This window comes from Odontesthes bonariensis, chromosome 10 (genome assembly GCF_027942865.1).
Source record: "Odontesthes bonariensis isolate fOdoBon6 chromosome 10, fOdoBon6.hap1, whole genome shotgun sequence".
NCBI classification, from domain to species: Eukaryota; Metazoa; Chordata; class Actinopteri; order Atheriniformes; family Atherinopsidae; genus Odontesthes; species Odontesthes bonariensis.
Window position 1 is genome coordinate 3933814 of NC_134515.1, and position 23161 is coordinate 3956974.

At 43.1% G+C, this 23161-nt stretch overlaps 1 protein-coding gene across 1 annotated transcript; it reads right to left on the reverse strand.

Moving 5' to 3' along the window:
* Positions 1-7457: 7457 nt before the first annotated feature.
* Positions 7458-21458, reverse strand: ccdc22 (CCC complex scaffolding subunit CCDC22). Its single transcript, XM_075475969.1, has 16 exons — positions 21060-21458; positions 19983-20160; positions 17552-17684; positions 16572-16678; positions 15059-15143; positions 14698-14867; positions 14073-14282; positions 13812-13988; positions 12972-13091; positions 12750-12866; positions 12576-12677; positions 11377-11484; positions 11128-11223; positions 9800-9859; positions 9616-9690; positions 7458-8060 (listed from the first exon to the last, which is right to left on the reverse strand). The coding sequence occupies exons 1-16, from the start codon at positions 21107-21109 to the stop codon at positions 7947-7949; spliced, it is 1902 nt and encodes a 633-aa protein (XP_075332084.1). The 5' UTR covers positions 21110-21458; the 3' UTR covers positions 7458-7946.
* Positions 21459-23161: the final 1703 nt, after the last annotated feature.

The window sequence follows — 23161 nt, forward strand, 5'->3', positions numbered from 1 at the left end:
ACATACTCTAAAATCAGGTTTTCTCAGCATATTCTTTTGTGCTCCTTAAACCAGCAGATCCTTGGTGGTACAGCAACATTTTACACAACTATCTGTGTTAAAATGAGCTTCTTCATCACTTCTATAACTCAATGCTCTCATGGTGTCACTTAGTGAGTGTTTGGTGGCTATTTGTATGAAATAGAGTTATTTGTAGGGTTAAATTAAGGCTATGTTTATGACTGCATGACTGTTTTAATTTGATATTACAAATATCATCAGTATACATGGATTTTTTTCCTTTTTTTTGTAAATCCACCATTAATTTACATCAAAGTATTGCATTAATATTTAGTTAAGTCTAAATCAGTGTTTGGATTTGGTGCAATTAAATCATAAAGTATCTTTAACCACACAAATACCACAAAACCATCAAAATAATCAACTTCAGTAGCTGCTTGTAAAAGAAAAAAGTGCATCCCATAATAAACCTGATCCTTTTGTTAGATATGGGTCAACAGATGGACATTTAATCTTCCATTTAACAATATCAAGAACTGAAAGTAATAACAAAACAAATGCAATCAAAAATGTCTTAAACAATCGTTTGCAAGGTTTAATTAAGAGAAAAACGGCACCTTAACCATCATTATCACTACCTAAAATACCTTGATTAGATTCAGGTGCACCGCATCAGGTGCAAAGGATTAGAGCTGTTACTGAGGATTTTGGAGGAGGCCTTCGTATCTAAGCTTCAGACATTTAGTCTGGTTCATTCCTGATTGTGGCATCACCATGGTGAGGTCCAAAGAGCTCTCTGAGGACTTCAGGACGGAGACTGTAGATGCATAACGATGCTGAGAAAGAAACGATCAAGGGTCTGGAAGATATTTACAATAGGGCTGGGCAACGATTAAAATGTTTAATCTAATTAATCACATGATTTCCCTGATTAATCACGATTAATCACATTTGTACGCAGAATCCAAAAATGAATCCAAAAGTAGCGTATAGCTTTTAGCATTTAGCTTTATTTTAAATGTGCTGCCATATGAATGAAAGTGCCATAACATTTGTTGTGCAAACACACTTTTAACATCAGCATCTTTCTGTAGTTTTTATGTAGAAGCCTCGCTCCACTGTCTGTTTCCTTGAATGACTTGCTGCTATCAGTTGTGTGTTTTGCCTTTAAGTGATATTTTAGACTGGAACTACTACGCTGAGAAGACAATTCAACTTGGCTGTAAATGCAGGATTTTTTATTTTTTTTTAAATCAGAATCAGAATGCCTTTATTTGTCATTGTACATGGTACAGCGAGATTTAAAGCCACCAAAACAGTGCAAAGAGAAAATAAAAATGTTAAAAAATATATATAAGTATGTACAATAAGGGAAGGGTGTAAGATTCAACAGTTTTACTTACGGTAAATAAAATAAATAGAATAAAATATGGTGTTAGTGGTGATAGATAAATAAGGTGTAAGTAAATTCAAGTAAAAGGATATATTGCACACAACAGTTTTTGGCATTATTTTTGGATATTGCACAAGAGTAGGGAATTGTCCAAAGGGATGATCAGTGAGTGTCAGAGTTTAGATGGCTTTGGGGAAAAAGCTGTTTTTAAGTCTGCTTGTCCTTGTCCTGATGCACCTGTAGCGCCGCCCTGAGGGCAACAGGTCAAACAGGGCAGAGCCAGGGTGGGAGCTGTCTTTGGAGATTGCCTTGGCTCTGCTGAGGCAGCGGGAGGTGTAAATGTCCATCAGGGAGGGGAGAGGGCAGCCGATGATCTTCTGTGCTGCCTTGACGACTCTCTGCAGCCTCTCCCTGTCAGCGGTGGTGGAGCTGCCGAACCATACTGTGATGCAGTATGTCAGCAGGCTCTCGATGGATGAGCGGTAGAAGGTCAGCAGCAGGTTGGAGTGCAGGTTGTGCTTCCTGAGAACTCTCAGGAAGTGTAGCCGCTGCCGAGCCCTCTTGATGATGGCTGTGATGTTCTCTGACCAGGAAATGTTGTCAGAGATGAGGACGCCGAGGTACTTGAACGTGTGGACCTGTTCCACGTGCTCGCCATTGATGTGAAGGGCGGCTGTATCCGTGCTGTGCCTCCTGAAGTCGATGATGACCTCTCTGGTTTTCTTGGTGTTCAGAGAAAGGTTGTTCTCTGAGCACCAGTCTGCCAGCTTCAGGACCTCCTCCCTGTAAGCAGCCTCATCACCCCTGGAGATGAGACCGACCACCGTAGTATCGTCAGCAAACTTAACGATAAGGTTATCCTTGTGGGCCGGTCTGCAGTCGTGGGTGTAGAGGCAGTAGAGGAGGGGGCTCAGCACACAGCCCTGTGGGGAGCTGATGCTCAGCGTGCGGGTGGATGAGAGGTGGGGCCCCAGTCGTACAGTCTGGGGTCGGTCAGACAAAAAGTTATTGATCCAGGCACATGTGAAAGGGGGGAGGCCAAGGGTTTCCAGTTTTGTGGTGAGTCTGTCCGGGATTATAGTATTGAAGGCAGAACTGTAATCCACAAAGAGCATCCGGACATAGCTCTGCTGCTGCTCCAGGTGGTTTAGCGCAGAGTGGAGAGCTACGGCGATGGCATCCTCTGTGGATCTGTTCGCCCGGTATGCGAACTGATGGGGGTCGAGGTCTGGGGGGAGGTGGTCCGTGATGTGCCGAAGGACCAGTCTCTCGAAGCACTTCATGATTACCGGAGTGAGGGCCACCGGACGGTAATCGTTCAGGCTAGTGATGGGAGACTTCTTCGGCACCGGAATTATTGTTGATGCTTTCAGACAGGATGGGATGACTGCCTGGGCCAGGGAGAGGTTGAAGATCCTGGTGAAGGTGGGGGCGAGTTGGTTGGCACACGCTCTGAGCACCTTTCCAGGAACTCCATCTGGGCCGGCAGCTTTCCTGGGGTTCACAGCCAGGAGCACACTTCTGACATTGTGCTCCTGGACAGTGGCCCTCATTTATCAAGCCGTCGTAGAAAGCATCGTAGATATGAGCGGAGAACTCGTCGTACGCAGAGGCTCAAGTGAGATTTACAGAACATGCGTACCACACCAATCCCATCGTAAGACCGAGCGGCTGTTGATAAATCTGGCGGCTGAAATCCATCGTAATCATCCTAATCACGCCTTCTACAAAAGGCTGCACCTCTAGAATTTGCGACATGGAAAGACGAAAGGCGGCAAAGAAACGCTGTCAACAGCGTTGGCGATGTAAATCGCAGACCGGACGAGTTATGTATTTTCCCCTACTGTGATGGTCAATATAATGTGATAAACTCCAGATTAAATGAAATCTAAAATTGAACGATGTTTTACTTTTTCTCCAATAAGATCAGGAAGAAGTGGTCCGATATGAAATTTGCCACCAAAGGTCGCAGCTCTCCGACGCAGCATGTCACAAACAGGGGGGGGGGCTCCGATCCAGGTTTGGATTTGAGTGCCTTGGAGGAGAGGGTGGCTGGCCTGATCGGAGCTACGTCTTTTTTCCTTGAATAACAGAATGCTTACCAAAAGTCAGAATCGCTGAATAAGTTCCTCTCTCCTCCTGAGCGCTCTTGGCTGTGCAGGCTGGTGGTAGGGATCTCTGGGTACGGGGTCCTCTGGATGTACATCTGGAAATGGCACTCCGCATGCAATAATAATATTGCATACCTTATCGGGCGTATATAGAAGGGTTCCCCCCGCAGCCGAGAGACAGATCCACCTGCCCTTTAGGAGCCCTGTACACCTCTCCACAGTGGCAAGGTTACTATGCGCAGTGTTAAAGCGCCTCTCCTGTACGGCTCATAAGCCACTCATCATTTTCCCGAAAGAAATCCTGCCGGTCCTGGAACACTCTCTCGCGCCTGATGCGCGCGTTCAGGTCCTCTAACAAAGCCAGATCTGCCATCGTTAAGCCATTACCGCGCCGCTAGAATCACCTCTTAAATAGGCGGTTGAATAATGAGCCATCACTCTTCCAATTACGGAGTTGTACTTGTTTAATTTTTTTATTTATTTAATTTGCGTTTATGTTTATATTTATGTTGAAGTCAAATAAAACATGGGCCTTCTTTGAAGTGATAAGTCTGTAATTTTAACCTAGGGATTTGTTGCGACTCATGAGGCACGCACTAGTGACGCTGCTGTTTATGTATGCTATTGCAGTCACCGCAAGTCAAAATGGAAAAGTGCGTACACTCTCTCAGACCTGTCGTGGCGATTTCATCTTTCCTGCGCTCACGATGGATTTGATAAATGCCAACCTTTGCGCAGAAAAGAACGTACACACGACCTACGCACGTTTTTCGTCTTACGCAAGTTTGATAAATGAGGGCCAGTGAGTGGAGTGATGCAGGAGCCTGGTGGAGGTGGAGGTGGGGGCAGGGCAGGAACAGATGAGTGCTGCTGGGATGATCCAAACCGGGCAAAGAAGCTGTTTCTGCCAGTGGTGCACTCAGGTCTGCTGTAGACGCATCACGACCTCTGTAGTTGGTGATGTCGTGTATTCCCTGCCATACCTCCCGTAAGTTGTTGCTGGACAGATGGGACTCTATCTGCATCCTGTGGTCTGTTTTTGCCCTTTTCACTCCTCGTCTCAGGTCAGCTCTAGCAGCACTGTACAGCGCTTTATCCCCTGACCTGAAGGCAGTGTCACGGGCCCTGAGGAGCGTGCGGACCTGGTTGGTCATCCAGGGTTTCTTGTTAGGGAAAACCCGGATGTTTTTCTCCACAGTCACATTCGTGATACAGAACTGGATATAGTCCAGGACCGTTCCTGTGTGTGTCTCCAGGTCCTGATGCTCAAATAGGTCCCAGTCTGTCTGTGAGAAGCAGTCTTCGAGTTTGGTGAGTGCATTGTCAGGCCAAGATGTCACAGTCTTTATGATGGGCCTGACTCTGCGTCTGAGGGAGATGTAGGTTGGAGAGAGCAGGAGGGAGAGATGGTCTGACTGTCCCAGGTGGGGGAGGGGTGTGGCTCTGTATGCGTGCTTGATGTTGGTGTAGACGTGATCCAGAGTGTTCTCCCCTCGTGTAGCACATTTCACATGCTGATGGATACGTGCTTTTATGTTGAAACAAGTAAAACAGGAAGTAGCGCCGGTTAGCTCTGTGAGCTTCACACAGAGAATCACCTGTAACGGTCTTTTTACAATAATAAAACCTGCGTTAACGCGCGATAAAATATTTATCGGCGTTAAATAATTAACAAGTTAACGCGATAATAACGAGTTAACTCGCCCAGCCCTAATTTACAACATTTAAAGAACATTTCAAACAGCTGCCTAATTGGTCATGTCAGGCAATCGGAGCAAATAAAGCCCAAAAGCAGACCCCAATATGTTTAAAAATACTCCAAACATGCTTGAATGTAAACCCAAGACCTGTACCAAACATTTTATGTCAAAGTACAAACATCTGCCATCGGAAGCTTTTTATCTATGAAGCACCTTTCCTACAGGTAAAAGTTTCATTGGATGTGTGCAAGAAGGAAACCTTTGCTGTCAGAAAAGAAATCGCTCAAGTTCCCCAGAAAAACACACGAGGAAAAACTCAGACTTGTGGAACAGTGAAGATGTTTGGGGTTTCTTTGCTGCAGCTGGGCCTGGCTAACTCACACAAATCATATGTAGCTCCTCATTGTATCAGGAGATACTTGAGGAAATCCTGAGAGTGGAGGTGGTAAATGCAACATGACAGACCCAAAAACTCCCAGTAAATCCAGCGCAGAATGGCTCCAAAGAGAATGTAGAAAACCCCAGATGTGAATCCTTTAGAGATGATTTAATTTAGGCAAGGAAACCCCTGAAAGATCCCACAGCTGAGAGAATTCAGCATGGACCTGTGGCCTGTTTTAGGGGCGTCTTGTTCAGGTTATTCAGCCAAAGGGGCAAATAGCAGATATGGAGGCATAAGGAACCTCACTTTTCCGATGTAAGAACGAGCATCTTTGTTAATTTCTGTCAGTGAATAAGTGTTTCTGTGGTTTTCTTTATGTAGAAGTGATGCAATCACATCAACTTCATCTATAAGCAAGGCGAGTTAATCTGTACGGCACAATCCAACTACAAGGTGATTCAAAGTGCTTCACAGAGACATTAAAACAGTAGAAATAAAAAGCACTATTTAAGTTTTGACCAAAAAAAGAAAGAAATATGAACAATAGATCAAATCAGTAGTTAAAATGTGATTAAGTTTTGAAACTCAAGCTTCAGATTTGGAGCTTTATTCAGCTGATAATAGGTGTGTCTTCAGCCTGGACTTAAATACACTGAGTGTTTCAGCTGATCTGAGGCTTTCTGGGAGTTTGTTCCAGACATGTGGAGCATAGAAGCTGAATGCAGCTCCTCCATGTCTGGTTCTGACTCTGGGAACTGATAGAAGACCGGATACAGATGAGCTGAGGGGTCTGGAAGGTTCATACTGGGTCAGGAGGTCACCGATGCATTCTGGTCCTGGACCATTCAGAGCTTTATAGAGCAGCATCAGAACTTTAAAGTCTATCCTCTGATGGACAGGCAGCCGGTGTAAAGACCTCAGAGCTGGACTGATGGGCTCCACTTCTTTGGTCTCAGTGAGGACTCGAGCAGCAGAGTTCTGAATGAGCTGCAGTTTTTAGGGCGACCTGTAAAGATGCTGTTACAGTAATCAAGCCGACTGAAGATGAATGCATGGACTAGTTTTTCTAGGTCCTGCTGACACATCAGACCCTTTAACCTTGATATGTTCTTAAAGGGACAGTTTGCCTCTTTTGACATGAAGCTGTATGACATCCCATATCAGCAACATCATTTATGAACATCTTCTTACCCCCTGCTGCGTCCTGTGAGCAGAGTTCCAGCCTCGTTTTGGTGTTGATGAAGGTAGTCCGGCTAGTTGGCTTGTGTTTAAAAAATAAAGCGTTTTGCTTCTCAAAACAATATGCGTTCAAAAGAGTAATACATTTGCATCACAAAATCGTTCTCCAGGAAAGTCAGACCACACAATCTCTTGGCGCTATTTTCTCTCCCTTCGTATCACTGCCGCCTGCCGACAGCCGCGCCTGTTACGGTGTTTGCTGCTAGGTCATCAACACCAAAGCGAGGCTGGAACTCTGCTCACAGGACGCAGCAGGGGGTAAGAAGATGTTCATAAATGATGTTGCTGATATGGGATGTCATACAGCTTCATGTCAAAAGAGGCGAACTATCCCTTTAAGGTGACAGTAGGCCGACTTTGTTATTGCCTTAATGTGTTTTTCCAAATGTAGGTCTGAGTCCATCACTACACCCAGATTTCTGGCCTGGTTGGTAGTTTCTGGGTGTATAGATTGAAGCTCTAATCGTTTCTCTTTGGCTCCAAAGACGATTACCTCAGTCTATAGCCAAGATCCGAAAGATCAAAACTGATATATTTCTTAGCAAAGAACCCAAAAAAAACCCTAATATTTCAGGTCTTGTACAGACTTTTTTACTGAGCTGTGAGACGATCATGAATCACAAAATCATCAAATCTGTAAGGCATCTTTATTCAAGCTGGTTTCATGTATACAACATTTTAAATGGACGACATTCAGATCCCATTCAACACATTAAGCTCAAATATAAACATGAGAACAGCCGATTACTGAAAGTGGAAGGATAATTCATGTTTAAAGATTTGATTACAAACAACCGTGTCTTCTGATTTGGTGGCAGCGCCCCCTGCTGCCCCCTGCTGCCCCCTGCTGCCCCCTGCTGCCAGTGCATGGACCCTCAGAGCAAAGCCACAGATTCACTTTGAAATGGAAAACTAGCCGTCTTCTCCACCCATGATGTGCATTAAAATACAAATTAGTTTCCATGTTACAAAAATCAGCTGGTTTCTCTAAAGAAAGCAGGTCTCTGTGTGAATGAACCACAGCCCCCCCCCCCCCGGAGTCAAACGTGGAGTGCTGCTTCTGTCTGGTCCGGGTTTGTTAACGGCTTCAGCTTTTCACCTCAGAGAATCGAGACCTCCCTTCAGCCTTCTCTCACTTTGGCAGCGAGCGCAGAGTTCTCCTGTCGGATGGCCTTGTAGTCGTCCAGAATCCTCTCCAGGTTGGCCACAGTTTTGTTGCTGTTTTCCGTCTCAATCTGCAGACGAAAAGAGACGCAAAAATGTGAAAAACCGAGCTCTGCGTCTTCCGTTTCTGGAGATGTGGCAGGTTTTCTGTATCAACCAGAGATGGGGACTCGAGTCACTGTGACTCGGATTCGAGTCGACTCGAGTCGCTGTTTTGATGACTTGTGACTTGACTTGACAAAAAATAAAAGACTTGAGACTCGACTCAGATTTGGAAGTTAAAGACTCGGCACTTGACTTGACTTGAGGCTGAGAATGGCGCCATGATTGGATCCCTACCCTGTCAGTCAGCCATGCCCTCTCTGCATACCTTAGTGTTTATTGGAGAGAATAAACTCATATCAGATATGCATCAACATGTCAGCGGGACCGAGAGTCGTTGTCTTCGGCTTTCGTAATTACCATTTTGACGGCAAAAGACGAACAGCACAGTGCAAGACATGCGGCATCAACATCTCAGACAGCCAGACGACAACTTTGTTCCTCATTTGAAGATCCATTCTGACCAGTAAGTGCTCGTCAAATTAGCTAATATTATCCTGTTAGCCTAGTCGGTAGTTAGCTAACGTTAGCTTGATATGATACGGGGTGGACAGGTTGGACACATTGGCCAATGATGTTTACTGACAGTTACTTATATCTTTGTGTTTTCACTTTATTAAGATCAGATTCTGCAGGTAAAATTACAATAATAAGGTGAGCTGACTTTGACTTTGACCAGACCAAGAAAAAATGACTTGAGACTTGCACATGTGTGACTTGGTCCCATCTCTGGACTATCAACATCCAACTTTTACACTACCTTAGCCTCTTCACTATGTGCTTCAGCAGATAAAAAGAACTTGTTAAGAAGTTAGAAGATAAAGTGTGCATGTGAAGGTAAAAAAATGCAGAGTAATCTCAGTCCTATATAGAAGTTTGATGTCATGCAGAAAGTCTTCCTCTCTATATATCAAAGAAAAATGGGAAAAGGAACTGAAAGAACAAATAACTGAGGAAGAGTGGTTTAATATCTGTAAAACGCAGTGCACGTCCAGTATCTCCAGGATCTGGAGAATGTGCTCAGATTCTTTATAACTTCAAAGATTAGGAAAGGAGTGGCGTCTACTCAACAACCATGCTGGAGAGATGCTGACCATACACACATATTTTGGTCCCGCCAAAAGTTAAAAGGATACTGGGACAAACTATGGAGGTATTTACAAAAAATAATAGGATATGAGATGCCAAAAACATGTCAAATACTCTACTTGGGGAATTTAACACGAGACAATACAAAGAGAGGATGAGTATCTTGTTAAAGTGCTGCTTTGCACTGTGGAAGAAATTTTTGTAGCGGAGAAAATCACACACAAACAGAGACTACAAGAGGCACGATTTGAGGATAAATGTTAAAAATGGGCTGACTATAGAGGACGAGAAGAGGACACCAACAACTGACACTGGACAATAAGGACATTGATACAAGGATGATTGTTTAACTATGTAAGTACGATGTGCCCCGACACTAACTGTTGAAAGAAAAATGAATAAAAAAGAAGTTATAAACACAGGTGGAAACTCTACCTGCTCCTCCAGATCTCTGATCTCTCTCAGGATTGTGCCGGTGTCCTCGATGGTTTGGATCAGCTGACTACAGTTCTACAGAAGATGATGGGAAAATGACATTAGCTCGTTTTTTTCCCCGCCGTTTGGAGCCACGGGTAAAATGAAACATGAGGAGTTCATACTTCATACATGAGTGACATACTTCATGTAAGGCAGCCAGGTACTTGTAGGATTTGCGGACGGATTCGTCTTTCTTTGCATCCTACAAATGAAAAAGTTCATTAAGTTTGTGCATTAAAAGAAAAACATCACACTTTTTCAAACAGAATTTGAACCTCAGCTTTTATCAACATTTTTTATATGAATATCAGAATGAAAGCAGGAAGTTGTGGCGTGCTCCCGTGGTCTATAAGAGCTGGTGGAACTTCCTCATTGCTTAGGAAAGGAGACTTAAGGCTCGTGTATACTCTCGCAGCAGTGTGTCGCAGACATGACGCAGTTATTTTTGATTTATGCCCAATTTTGAAGCGCGGTCTGCGCTATGTTAATCCCACGCCACAACGCAAGAGGGACAATCACGAACAAGCTAGGATTGTGGGTGTGGTGGGTGGCGTGTTTCTCTTCCGGTTACGGAGGTCATTCAACAACAATGGCGACTGGACGAATGCGCACTTTGATTGAGATGCAGCTGATCGATCTAGAAATAGAAGACATATTGCTACTACTGGAGCTGGCAGAGAGGCGAAAGAATCGTCACGGTTAGCGTCACCATTAGCCGGTTAGCAAACCGGAAATACGCATAGTGTAGAGCGGATGTAGAGTTGACCAATCAGAGGGCTCCTTTCTCTCCTCCCTGCGGCGATATCTGCGGCACTGTCTGCGGTGAGTTACAATTTTGGGGAGGTGCACCAGAGTGTCTGCGTAAGGGGGGGGGGGCATGTCTGCGTTAACTGCGACACACACGCAGACGACCTGGTTTCCGACCATAAACCAGCCTTTAGCGCTTCCTTTATCATCTCACCGAGCATTGGAAACACAGGTACATCCTTTATTAATGTTAAGAAGATATTTCCCCCCAACAATTCGTTGTGGCTGCAACATTCGAAGCGATGCTTGGTTATTTTCACAGTCCTACAAGGTACTAACTCACTTTTGTGGCTTCTTCTTTACTTTTTCCAGTTGCCAATCTTAACATTGAAGCAATATCTTATAGTTTATACTAAGACCTTAATGTGCTTTTTGTGGAATATCTTTTGACAGCTGTAATAAACCTTCTGCAGGCGCTCATTACAGCTTAATAGCCGCATTCGGACAGAGCAGTTCTGATAACCGCCCTTCCCCAGGGGAACTGTTTCAGTTTGCATTCCCACATGAGTCGGAGCTGATAGGGACTGATGCGACGCAGCCGTCTGCGACAGCGACGTGTTACTTTAGCGCCACATTCAACAACAAAACAGAACAAAACAAAACCAGAGAAAAGTAAAGAGAGAAGAAGAAACAGCACCAAGAAGCTAACATGGCCTGACTGACCTTAAAGACCAGCTCATCGGTCACAGCGAAGGTCCGGTCCAGTTTTCCCGTCAGGCTGTTGATCTCCTTCTGCAGCTCCTTCGTGTCCGACAGAATCTGCAAGAAAAGCCAAAACATTGTTGATGAGGGACGTTAAAACCGACACACGTCACATAAATCCATCAGTTACGCTTTAACAGTCCAGGTCTGATCAGACTAATCTGCCCCGGCTTCCATTCTGCTCTGAACACCTGCTTATGGAGGCCATACCTTTGTAATTTCCTCCTTCTGCTTCTTGATGTTGCTGACAATTTCAAGAATCCTCTGAGTGTAAGCGGACCGAGACACGTCCTGAGGAAGGCTCTCCAGCTCCGTGACCTACAGCGGACGAGAACAGGGACGCCTCATAGTCAGTCTGCGTCAGTACGATGCAGCAACAGGAACAGGAACCAGTTTCCAATGAGTTCAGAGACACTAAAACTGTGGTGGACACAGGAGGTCACTTCAGGGACTACTTTCATCTGGCAGATTACATCCCATCAGTCATTGAGTTTAAATCAGGGCTGGGCAACGATTAAAGTCTTTAATCTAATTAATCACATGATTTCCCTGATTAATCACATTTGTACGCAAAATCCAAAATTTAATCCAAAAGTAGCGTATAGCTTTTAGCATTTAGCTTTATTTTAAATGTGCTGCCATATGAATGAAAGTGCCACAACATTTGTTGTGCAAACACACTTTTAACATCAGCATCTTTCTGTAGTTTTTATGTAGAAGCCTCGCTCCACTGTCTGTTTCCTTGAATGACTTGCTGCTATCAGTTGTGTGTTTTGCCTTTAAGTGATATTTTAGACTGGAACTACTACGCTGAGAAGACAATTCAACTTGGCAGTGTTTACAGATGACTTTGGTTCTGTCGACTCCGCCGTCTGGAAGAACTTTAAAATGAAAATGGCCGAGTAAAAGTTCCGTACCCTTCTCCATGTTTGGTGGATCCGCCGATTACTTTCTTTTCCGGTTCCACAGCAGACAGCAACAGACTTTTACAAAATAAAAGCCTGTGAGCAACAGACTTTTACAAAATAAAAGCCTATAAAACGGGCGGTTTGTGGCGTAGTGGGCTGAGCAGGCGCCCCATGTACAGAGGCTATAGTCCTCCCTGCAGCTGGCCCCGGTTCATTGGACGGCCCTGTGCTGCATGTTGTTCCCCCTCTCTCTGCCCCCTGCTTCCTGTCACTTTGAACTTTCCTATCCATTAAAAAGGCACAAAAGCCCCCCAATTTTTTTTTTTTCAAATTTAAAAAGTGCATTTATTTTTTAAATAAATAAATACATAAAACCTGCGTTAATGCGTGATAAAATATTTATCGGCGTTAAATAATTGATGCGTTAACGCGATAATAACGAGTTAACTCGCCCAGCCCTAGTTTAAACATCTGGAAACAGTTTGTTTTGTCCTCAGTTACCAGCTGTTTGTACGTTTCTTCCTTCTTCTTCGCCTCCTCTGTGGACACGCGGATCTTTTCGTGCAAAGTCTTGATCTCGGACAGTTTTCTGGACGACTCCATCTGTGGAAAAAGGAGGCGAATTAACACAAATCTCATCATCACTGTAACCCATGAGACTGTAACGCCGCTTACGTCCTGGCTGCTGCAGATTTCTTTCAGTCTGCGGTGCTCGTCTATGAGCGGAGCGCGATGCTTCTCCCACTGAGACGCCAGGCTCACCACCCGCTTGGCGCTGGCCTCTACCAGAGACTGCAGAGAGAGATGGGCAGCGAATCAGAGAGGGCGCCGCCGAGGCTGCCGGCGTGCCGTCAGACATCCATCAGAAATCCATCAGACATCCATCACCCCTCCTACCTGAAGCTTCAGCAGGTTGTCGTCTGCCTCTGGCAACAGGTCGATGCTTTTCTTCTTCACTTGCATCTTCTCCTCTTTTTCAGCGTTTCCCAGCTCCCTCTGCTTCAGCTCGTCCAAAACCTCCAGAGAAACACATCACACCGTTTATCTTCCCACAGCTCTGCCAACATCTTTAACTTTAGCTGTTATGCTGCAAACAAGTGGAACAAACTGCCAGTGGAGATTAAACTTTCACCAAATGTAGACATTTTTAAATCCAGGTTAAAGACATTTCTTTTCTCATGTGTCTATGCATGAAATCTGCACGATACCTTTGAATTTATCTGGACTGTTGCTTGTTTTTAATCATTTACATTATTTTATTTGTTTCTCTTTATATTCTTTTATGTATTTTTAATGCTTCTTCCACTCCCTGCTGCAATGCTTTTATTTTATGTGAAGCACTTTGAATTGTTTAGTACATGAAATGTGCTACAAATAAATTTGATTTGATTTGATTCACACATGCTGCACAACAAGTTAAGTCTCGGCCTGCGTTTGGATAATACGACTGAAATCGGCCTGGTAATATACACCCAGCTTTAAAGGGACAGTTCGCCTCTTTTAACATGAAGCTGTATGACATCCCATATCAGCAACATCATTTCTGAACATCTTCTTACCCCCTGCTGCGTCCTGTGAGCAGAGTTCCAGCCTCGTTTTGGTGTTGATGAAGGTAGTCCGGCTAGTTGGCTGGGGTTTAAAAAATAAAGCGTCTTGCTTCTCAAAACAATATGCCAACTAGCCGGACTACGAAAGTTGAGCTAGTTGAGCATTACCCAAGCATTACCTGTTCATTACCTGAGCATTTGTGACGCTCGTGTGCTTCATGTCTGCTGCTAGCTGGTCGACGTCGCTGCAGAGCTGCTGGAACTGCTGCTGGAGGGAGGCGAGCTCCTCCTGCTGCCGGAGCTGGATGTCACCCTCTGACTGGCGGCCGGGGAGGACGGGGCTCGGCGCCGCGGCGGCGGCGGCTTCCTGGAGGACACGGCCAGGTCAGACTCAACACTAAACCTGCCCTGCAGAGACATCCCGCCCCGTTGCCCGGGCAGCGGCCCTCACCTGTGTGAAGGTGAACTTCTGGGTGTGGGTGAAATGGGTTCCCTTTGTCAGAACGCGGTCGGAGGGGGCGGAGCCTCTGAACGTCTGCAGCAGGTCGGAGAGGTCGGAGGCGGAGCGGGAAACACCGAAGGCGCTTTCAGGAGACGCAGCGGATCGAAGCTGCTCCTCGATGCGTTTCCGCAGTCGTGTCAGCTTCCGAGCGCGGTAATCCTGTTGAGCACGCAACAAAAACACGGTTTCAGGCGGGCGGCACACGGGAGCTTCTGATGACCCTATGGCTGGATCTATGGGTTTCTTCGTCCTTTTTTTCCTCACTGCGCTACATTTCAACCATCTTCTCTCACATTAACTCAAGTTGAACACAAACCTGGCTGTCAAACTTTAGATTTTGCAGCTTTTTTTGTTCACACTGCGTTTTATTAACATCTGCACATCAGACTGTCTGAGCTGCGTCTGAGCTGCGTCTGAGCTGCGTCTGAGCTGCGTCTGAGCTGCGTCTGAGCTGCGTCTGAGCTGCGTCTGAGCTGCGTCTGAGCTGCGTCTGAGCTGCGTCTGAGCTGCGTCTGAGCTGCGTCTGAGCTGCGTCTGAGCTGCACATGTGACTGTAGTGAATGAGACGGTTTGCCTGCGGTGTGAGGCGGGACAGCAGTCCCTGACTCTTCCACTCGTTGTCCCACTCCTGAGCCGCACTCAGCTCAGCTGTGTGCTGCTCCAACATGGACGCCACCATCGAGTAATGACTGGAAAATTGGGCGGTCGCAGGAAGAAGAACGTCTCGGTGGTACTCCTTCACCTCTGAAAACACACCGAACACAAACACACGTCATCCAGGTTCTTTCAGAAAACATCTTCTGGAGGAATATCTTTGCTCTGACTTCAGAGTAAACTTACAGATTTTCTGCCTATTTGCTTCTGTTGAGTCTTAATATTTCTGTAAGCACATCTAAGTTTGAGCAGGTCAGCTGAATTCATGCAGTCAGACCTACCTTTGAGATGCTTGTTGCCTGAACCTTTAGTGCAGTGTGGTAAGCTGAGCGGCTGTACATAGAAGCTGTGCAACGTTCCTTGACTCTAAACAAACCAAAAACCAAGTTTCAATAAAGATTGGCAAGCAGCAACTTATAATTATTTTTGTTTACATGACAAAACTTCACTTGGATATCAGGACCTTAAGCCAGAGATGGACTCAAGTCACTGTGACCTGAACTCGAGTCGACTCGAGTCGCTGTTTTGATGACTTGTGACTTGACAAAAAATAAAAGACTTGAGACTCGACTCGGACTTGGAAGTTGAAGACTCGGCACTTGACTTGAGACACGATGACTTGAATGACTTTACTGTTATTCAGTTCATGTTTTCAGTTTGAATATAAAATGAATAACTTAATTTAAAAAATAACATGGATTACCCGGTAGGAGCGCAGGCTGAGAATGGCGTCATGATTGGATCCCTACCCTGTCAATCAGCCATGCCCTCTCTACATACCTTAGTGTTTATTGGAGAGAATAAACTCATATCAGATAGATGTGGCAGGTTTTCTGTATCAACCAGAGATGGGGACTCGAGTCACTGTGACTCGGATTCGAGTCGACTTGAGTGGCTGTTTTGATGACTTGTGACTTGACAAAAAAATAAAAGACTTGAGACTCGACTCGGATTTGGAAGTTAAAGACTCGGCACTTGACTTGACTTGAGGCTGAGAATGGCGCCATGATTGGATCCCTACCCTGTCAGTCAGCCATGCCCTCTCTACATACCTTAGTGTTTATTGGAGAGAATAAACTCATATCAGATATGCATCAACATGTCAGCGGGACCGAGAGTCGTTGTCTTCGGCTTTCGTAATCAGCATTTTGACGGTAAAAGACGAACAGCTCAGTGCAAGACATGCGGCATCAACATCTCAGACAGCCAGACGACAACTTCCAACTTTGTCCATCATTTGAAGATCCATTCTGACCAGTAAGTGCTCGTCAAATTAGCTAATATTATCCTGTTAGCCTAGTCGGTAGTTAGCTAACGTTAGCTTGATATGATACGGGGTGGACAGGTTGGACACATTGGCCAATGATGTTTACTGACAGTTACTTATATCTTTGTGTTTTCACTTTATTAAGATCAGATTCTGCAGGTAAAATTGCAATAATAAGGTGAGCTGACTTGACTTGCCCAAGAAAAAATGACTTGAGACTTGCACATGTGTGACTTGGTCCCATCTCTGCCTTAAGCTGTTTGTTTACAGGAGCTGTACACTGTTGGTTATTATGGTCCCGTCACATTTAGATCTGCCTCTCATCGTATTTAATACAGGTCCCAGTGGAAAGTTGGTGCCTAAAAGGGGTCGACTCTGTGATCTTTACAACTGTTTTGGGGTCCATTTGTGTCAAAAGCTAAAGTTGAAGCTATTAAAAAAAGTGCTCAAACAGGAACCGTTCCATGCTTTTCTGGCTGCAGACTCTTCTCGGTGTGCCAGCTCAGCCACCTTCCTGAACATTTTACCTGCGTCTCGCAGTGCAGAGGCAGGCGGCAGTTGGGAGGCACCCAGGACACCGCCAGCTGGGCCTGGATGGCGGCGGCGATGGCTCTCTGGAGGACCGCCGATTTACCTGCAAGAGGAGGCCAGCAGAATTATAAGCAACTCAATCAGATGTTGGTAAAATAACATCCGAACACACTCAAACATTTAGTGACAGCCACAAACATTTCATTCAAGATTCATTCGTTTGTCTGGAATCGTTGTAAAGCTTCTAATTCAAACAACTACATCTGTTCTGTTGTTAATATCTGTTTCTTTGAGTTATTCCTTCCTTTTGTTCCGGATGTTCTTACTTTCACTCGACTTCATACTCATAAAAACAGAGTCTGGTGTAATATATTGAACTTCTGTCCACAGAATCCCCTTAATGCTGCATTTTGAAGCTTTAAAGCAGAAGTGTCAAACTGCTCCGTGAAAGGGCCGGTGTGGAGAGAAAATAGGGCCAAGAGATTGTGAGGTCTGACTTTTTCCTGGAGAACGATTTTGTGATGCAAATGTATCACTCTGTTGAACGCATATTGTTCTGAGAAGCAAAACGCTTTATTTTTTAAACCCCAGCCAACTAGCCGGACTACCTTCATCAACACCAAAACGAGGCTGGAACTCTGCTCACAGGACGCAGCAGGGGGTAAGAAGATGTTCAGAAATGATGTTGCTGATATGGGATGTTATACAGCTTCATGTCAAAAGAGGCGAACTGTCCCTTTAACCAGTGCTGTTGATTGAATGAAACAGGGTTGGACCAAAAACCTGCTGCCACACCGGCCCTTTCACGGATCAGTTTGACACCCCGGCTTTAAAGCCTTCTGATAAAATGTGTTTAAGACTCCAACAAACAGAGTTCAGGAACAGAAGCTGCTGAACAACTCCACAGCTCTTGATCTCTGGGACTCCAGCGAGGAAAGGCCACATGAAATCTACGGATGTCACAGCCTCCGTGTACCTGTGGGCTGGTCCGAGGCCTCGGCGCTCTCTCTGGGCAGCTTCTCCACCAGGAACATGAGCAGGGAGCGGATCTCTGGCTCGTTACTGTACAGAAAAGTCTGGTAGCCGATCTCCCCTTTATAGCCGACGTCCTGGAAAGCAACAGTTTGACATGTTAGGAACAGAGGTGGGTAGTAACGAGTTACATTTACTCGAGTAAGTTTTTGAAAACATTACACTTCTAGGAGTAGTTTTAAATCTCTATACTTTTTACTTTTACTTGAGTAGATGTGTGCAGCAGAAACTGTCCTCTTACTCCGCTACATTAGGCTACAATGAGCTGGTTACTTTTCTTCTTACCTCTTTGGTATTCTACGCCTCATTATTTTTATCCCCCCGCGTACGCCTCATTTTAATGTTTTATTCTGACAGAGAGAGAGACTTCCGCCAAAGGCTCTACCACCTGACTGTGTTCCACCAATCAGACGCAGCCGTGCAGTCTGGTCACGTGACCATACTCAATCTCAGCGGCGGGACGGGTTAGCTTTAGCATTAGCAGTCGTAGCAAACAAACAAAGAAACAGATGAAAAATGTCAGAACCAACGGTGGGAAATGAAGACGCAGACGAGGCCTCATACTGAAAGCATGTTTACCTTACAAAGAGTGAGAAACAGCAGCTACATTATGTGTCTTCTGTGTCAACCAAAACAAACGCACATTTCAGCAGAAACTCAACATCTAACTTGAGGAAACATGTAGCGCTAAGTTTCCTAAACTCGTTTTTCCCCCATGGATAGGTGAATGTTTGTTTTTTAGGTTACATATGGGTTACATATGTTTTAAACATTTCCTAAGTCTCTTTTATTTTTTATTGAAGTTCTTGAATTTACCTGGATTATTTTAATTTAAGCTATTTTGTAATTAATTAATTCATTTGAATTAATTGTATCAATTGGATGAACTCTAATTTGCCTAAAGATGATTATTTAGTATTTTTGTCTGTCTGATTGAATGCTTGTGTTAACAAATAAATCAGACGTTACTCAACAGTTACTCAGTACTTGAGTAGTTTTTTCACCAAGCACTTTTTTACTCTTACTCAAGTAATTATTTGGATGACTACTGTGTACTTTTACTTGAGTACAGTTTTTGGCTGCTCCACCCACCTCTGGTTAGGACTAACAAAGACGACCTTCTGACCCGTCACACCAGAGGGTTTTTCAGTGTCATCCTCAGTGTCTTTCAAAGCTAAAAACAGTCTAGTCACTTCCTGGCTTTTTTAAGACGCATCACATGTTGCTCTTCTGTGAACGCAGTTCTTCCACCAAGGAGGGAAAAAGCAGATATAAATCACCAGCCGATTTTGACCGAAAGTATCCGGAACTTTTCACCTCGGAGACTTTTAATCGAAGGGTTACATAAGTGGTTTTGACCTTTTTGTTTTCACTCTGGTTTGAAGCACCGAGAAGCTTTGGAAAATGAAGTCAGCTGACTTGCTGCTGCAGGTCTGGTCAATCATTAGGCAACGGTTTACTTTTATGATTTCGTGGAGATTAACTGAGACAGAAAGACAGAAATAAGACGCTGGAAGTCCCAAAGGGCCCAAAGGTCCAGAGTATTTGGTTCCTGGCATGGAAAGGCCGAGCATCGGTGAAAGGATCCTCCAGAACTCTCCTGTCTGAGGAAGGTTCCTGCAGTTTAAGTACAGCTTTACAACATATTGGCGGGGGGGGGGGTTCCACCAAAGTGGTTCCAGTTCTGGTTTGGAGGCAGAGCCTAACTTAGTACCAGTTCTTTATTTCTGTTTCGACTACCAAAGTCGAAGTTCTGGATCCATTTATATATCCCACTCGGAACAACAGACATAAATCCCTTTTCATTGATACTGATTAGTGTTTGGAAACACTGAGCAGCGCTGCAGAGAGCGCTCATAAACACCAACTGCTGTTAAATACAGCATCAGAAAGCTCCACTGGTGACATTAAAGCTACACGACAGAAGTTTGTGAACCTTAAAACTATCTACTTCTGACTGTTTTGGAAGTAAATTCACTTTTACGAGCACATTCCCTGGCCTTAAATGGTCCTGGAGCACCTGGGAGGCGAGATGCCTCAGTTCACAGCTTTGGTGTAAACGCCGCGAACCGCAGAGTTCATCTCTGAACATTTCTGTCGAAAAGAGGCTCAAGCGTTTGTAGTGAGATGGTGACTCAATCCATCAGGTTATGGTCGACGGAAGAGTCAGTAACTTTGATTTCTGCATTTAAAGACTAACACACAATGTTCCCAGGAGAGTTTAAATGTTCCCTGAACATAATAAATGTTCCCAGGATATAATAAATGTTCCCTGAACATAATAAATGTTTCCAGGACAGAATAAATGTCCTGGGAACTAACAGCTCAGGAACAGGTAAAGTTCAGGACATTGTTCACGGCTGGGGGGGTCTTACCTGGCAGGCCTGTGCCAGGCTCATGCCCACCCTGAAGCGCGCAGACATGCCGGGGGGCAGGGAGGTGGGCATCTCGCCGCCCAGGCCTGGATTAATCACCCGGATGCATCTGACCACCGCCTCCACTATCAGCTCGCTGCTGAACTGTTTGACACTGTCGATCTCCTCATGAACATCCCTGTCAAACACACAGATCAAACATGCCGACAGTCACGCTCATGTCCAAGCTCTGCCTCAGACAAAGATCATAAGACCCCTGCTGACTTCATCACATGAACCAGTCAACACGTCACCTCACCAAATTCTGCACTCAATCTGTCAGGACAACTTCTAATTAACCTTGTAGCACACAAGCATATGAATAATCATTGAAAAAAATCATTTTGGCTCTTCTTGCATCTTTTTGGGTGGGAATAAACCAATATTTTTTTAAATTTTTGGAATTGGGCTATTTTTGATGATTTTAGGCAATGTTGCATATTTGCAGCTGTGGGCTTTCCTGATTAATTTTGTTGACAAAACCAAGTCATTCTCTGCAGATCGTTTGGCAAAAAAGGTTCAGTGAAGGGTGGACAAAGCAGACCACACCAAACGAGACCAGAACCAACTAGAACAGACCACCGCAAAGCAGAGTGTAATTCACTGACCCAAGAAAATGATGCTGTGACAACTGTCACAAAATAAAAAAATAAAAAGTTTCAGTGCAATCTGTTGGTTTCCTTAGCTAGGAAATTGTTTTTGAATTGGCTCTATATGAACGAATTGGATTATTTTATGAATAATTATGATTACAATTAATTGAATTCCAATTGGCTTGAATTGAACTTTATTATCTAAGTGCCTTGAGATGACATTTGTTGTAATTTGGCGCTATATAAATAAAAATGAATTGAATTGAACTGTCGGCACATAAAATGTAATGTAAAAAAAATATTACACATGAATGTAAATAATGTATGTAAATGAAAAAAAAAATCAAATAATGTAATGTAAATAAAAATATAATGTAAATAAATAAAAAGCTTGTTGCATATCTGCAACTGTGGGTGCCACAAGGTTAATAAACCAGATACTTACGTTCCGACTTGTTTCAGGGCGTGAATCAGAATCTTGTCAACTTCCTCCATCGTTAAAGTTTCTCTGAATAGTTTCTAGCTAACCGAAATTATTATTATCAGAGCCTCTGCAGAGAATTAACATGAGTTAGCTGATGTTGGAGCCTGAACAAGTAGCTTCCATCTCCTGTTAGCCATTAACTAGCTTCTAATTAGCATCCCTGCAACTCCACACTTCCCTAAAAGAAACACATTTTATCCCGCAGAATATTCTGAGCCTCTTTCTACAAATAAAAAATATATATATTTGATAGCAGAGCCTTCTGAATCCTTTACTAACTCAACCTGAGCAGCGTTAACTGCAGCAAACCTCGTACATATGACATTTTTTTGTTCGGAGTTGAAGCAATAACCGACAGAAGCGACGGGGTTTCTGGGAAATAAAGTTTTTCACTCCGTTTTCTGTCATCTGAAAATGGGTCGTCAAAAAATACGTTTCCCAGAATGCATCGCAACTGACAGTCTCATGACTTGATGCGATGCATTCGAGAATGTGGGAATCTGGATATTCCGATGTCCGATTGAAAAAAAATCTACAGCAAACGCCACAAAAAAAGTAGGTTTTTCTTCATCTGAAACTTTGTTTAAAAAAGTACTTACAATAAAAATGGCCGACAGTACAGAGAAGGGGAAAGAGGTTCCAATCCAATTTTATTTATAAAGCACTTTAGTGCACCAAAGTGCTGTACAGAAAAATGATTTAAAAAATAAATTAAAATAAAATAATAATAATTTTAAGAATAAAATACAAGAATAAATTAAAAGACATACAACAGCTATATAATTTAAAACAATAATAAAAATAATAAAAGAAAAATAATAAAAGAAAATTATTTCAATCCAATCCAATCCAATTTTATTTATAAAGCACTTTACAACAACCTCAGTTGACCAAAGTGCTGTACAGAAAATAATTTTAAAAATAAATTAAAAAATAAAAGAATAAAAAATAATAATTTTAAAAGATTAATTAAAATAATAAAATACAAGAATACATTAAAAGACATACAACAGCTTTATAATTTAAAACAACAATAAAACTAATAAAAGAAAAATAATAAAAGAAAATTATTTAATTTGTTGTTGGGAGTGCAAGCTGTAACCTACATTTTGAATACTTTTTTAATTTATTTGTTTATTATTATTATTATTATTATTATTATTATTATTATTATTATTATTATTATTTACATGTGTGTTTATTTTCTTATTTATTTTTAATATTTTCATTATTTCATATTTGCAAATATTATTTGCTGACTAATTACTGCGGTTAAATGTTTCTTTTTTAATCATTTAATTATTATTTTCTTTACTGCCATATGTTTTGGATGTTTAAATTGTTGGATGTTGTTATATTAACATGAAAAACCAATAAATATATGTTTTTAAAAAAACTGTGTTATCTTTGCTGTTTTTCACAGATGCAGCTAAAGAAATGGGAACAAATTATGTGTCTCTGTGACAGGTTGCTGGGAACAAAGTGCCTAAAGATCCAGTTTAAAATGGTTTCTTTGCTAAGTTGTCTGTTCTGTGTGGACACAACACTGGTTCATCCCTTGAGTTACGAGCCTTTTTCCTGCCTGAATGGTTCACAGGTCAGAGTTAAGGGGCTTAACAGAGAAAAAACACATTCCTCTGGCTGCTTGGAAGGAAAAAAGGAAGAAATGAGGGCTGGATCAGGAATTTTATCAAATCAAATCAAATTTATTTGTAGCACATTTCATGTACAAAACAATTAAAAGTGCTTTGCATAAAATAAAAGCATTGCAACAGGGAGTGTAAGAAGCATTAAAAATACATAAAAGAACATAAAGATAAACAAATAAAGCAAAATTCCAGATAAATGAAAAGATATCGTGCAGATTTCATATTTGTGCGTGTATCTTGGGTCCTGTTGTTTTGTTGTTGATGTTTTGTTGTTTGTTGTTTGAATGGAAAAATCAATAAAAAACACTTTGATTATTATTATTCACTGCCGAACCGCATTATAAGGGTATTTGCGTCTGGTTTTGAGCTAAATTTACTTCCATTTCGATTGAACCAACCTGTTTGCTGCATTAC

Coding starts and splice junctions, on each gene's coding strand:
- ccdc22 (XM_075475969.1), bottom strand. CDS start 21,109: ATGGAGGAAGTTGACAAGATTCTGATTCACGCCCTGAAACAAGTCGGA. Junction 14,868..15,058: donor AGGCAACAAGCATCTCAAAG/GTAGGTCTGACT, acceptor GTGTGTTTTCAG/AGGTGAAGGAGTACCACCGA. Junction 12,678..12,749: donor AAATCTGCAGCAGCCAGGAC/GTAAGCGGCGTT, acceptor CTTTTTCCACAG/ATGGAGTCGTCCAGAAAACT.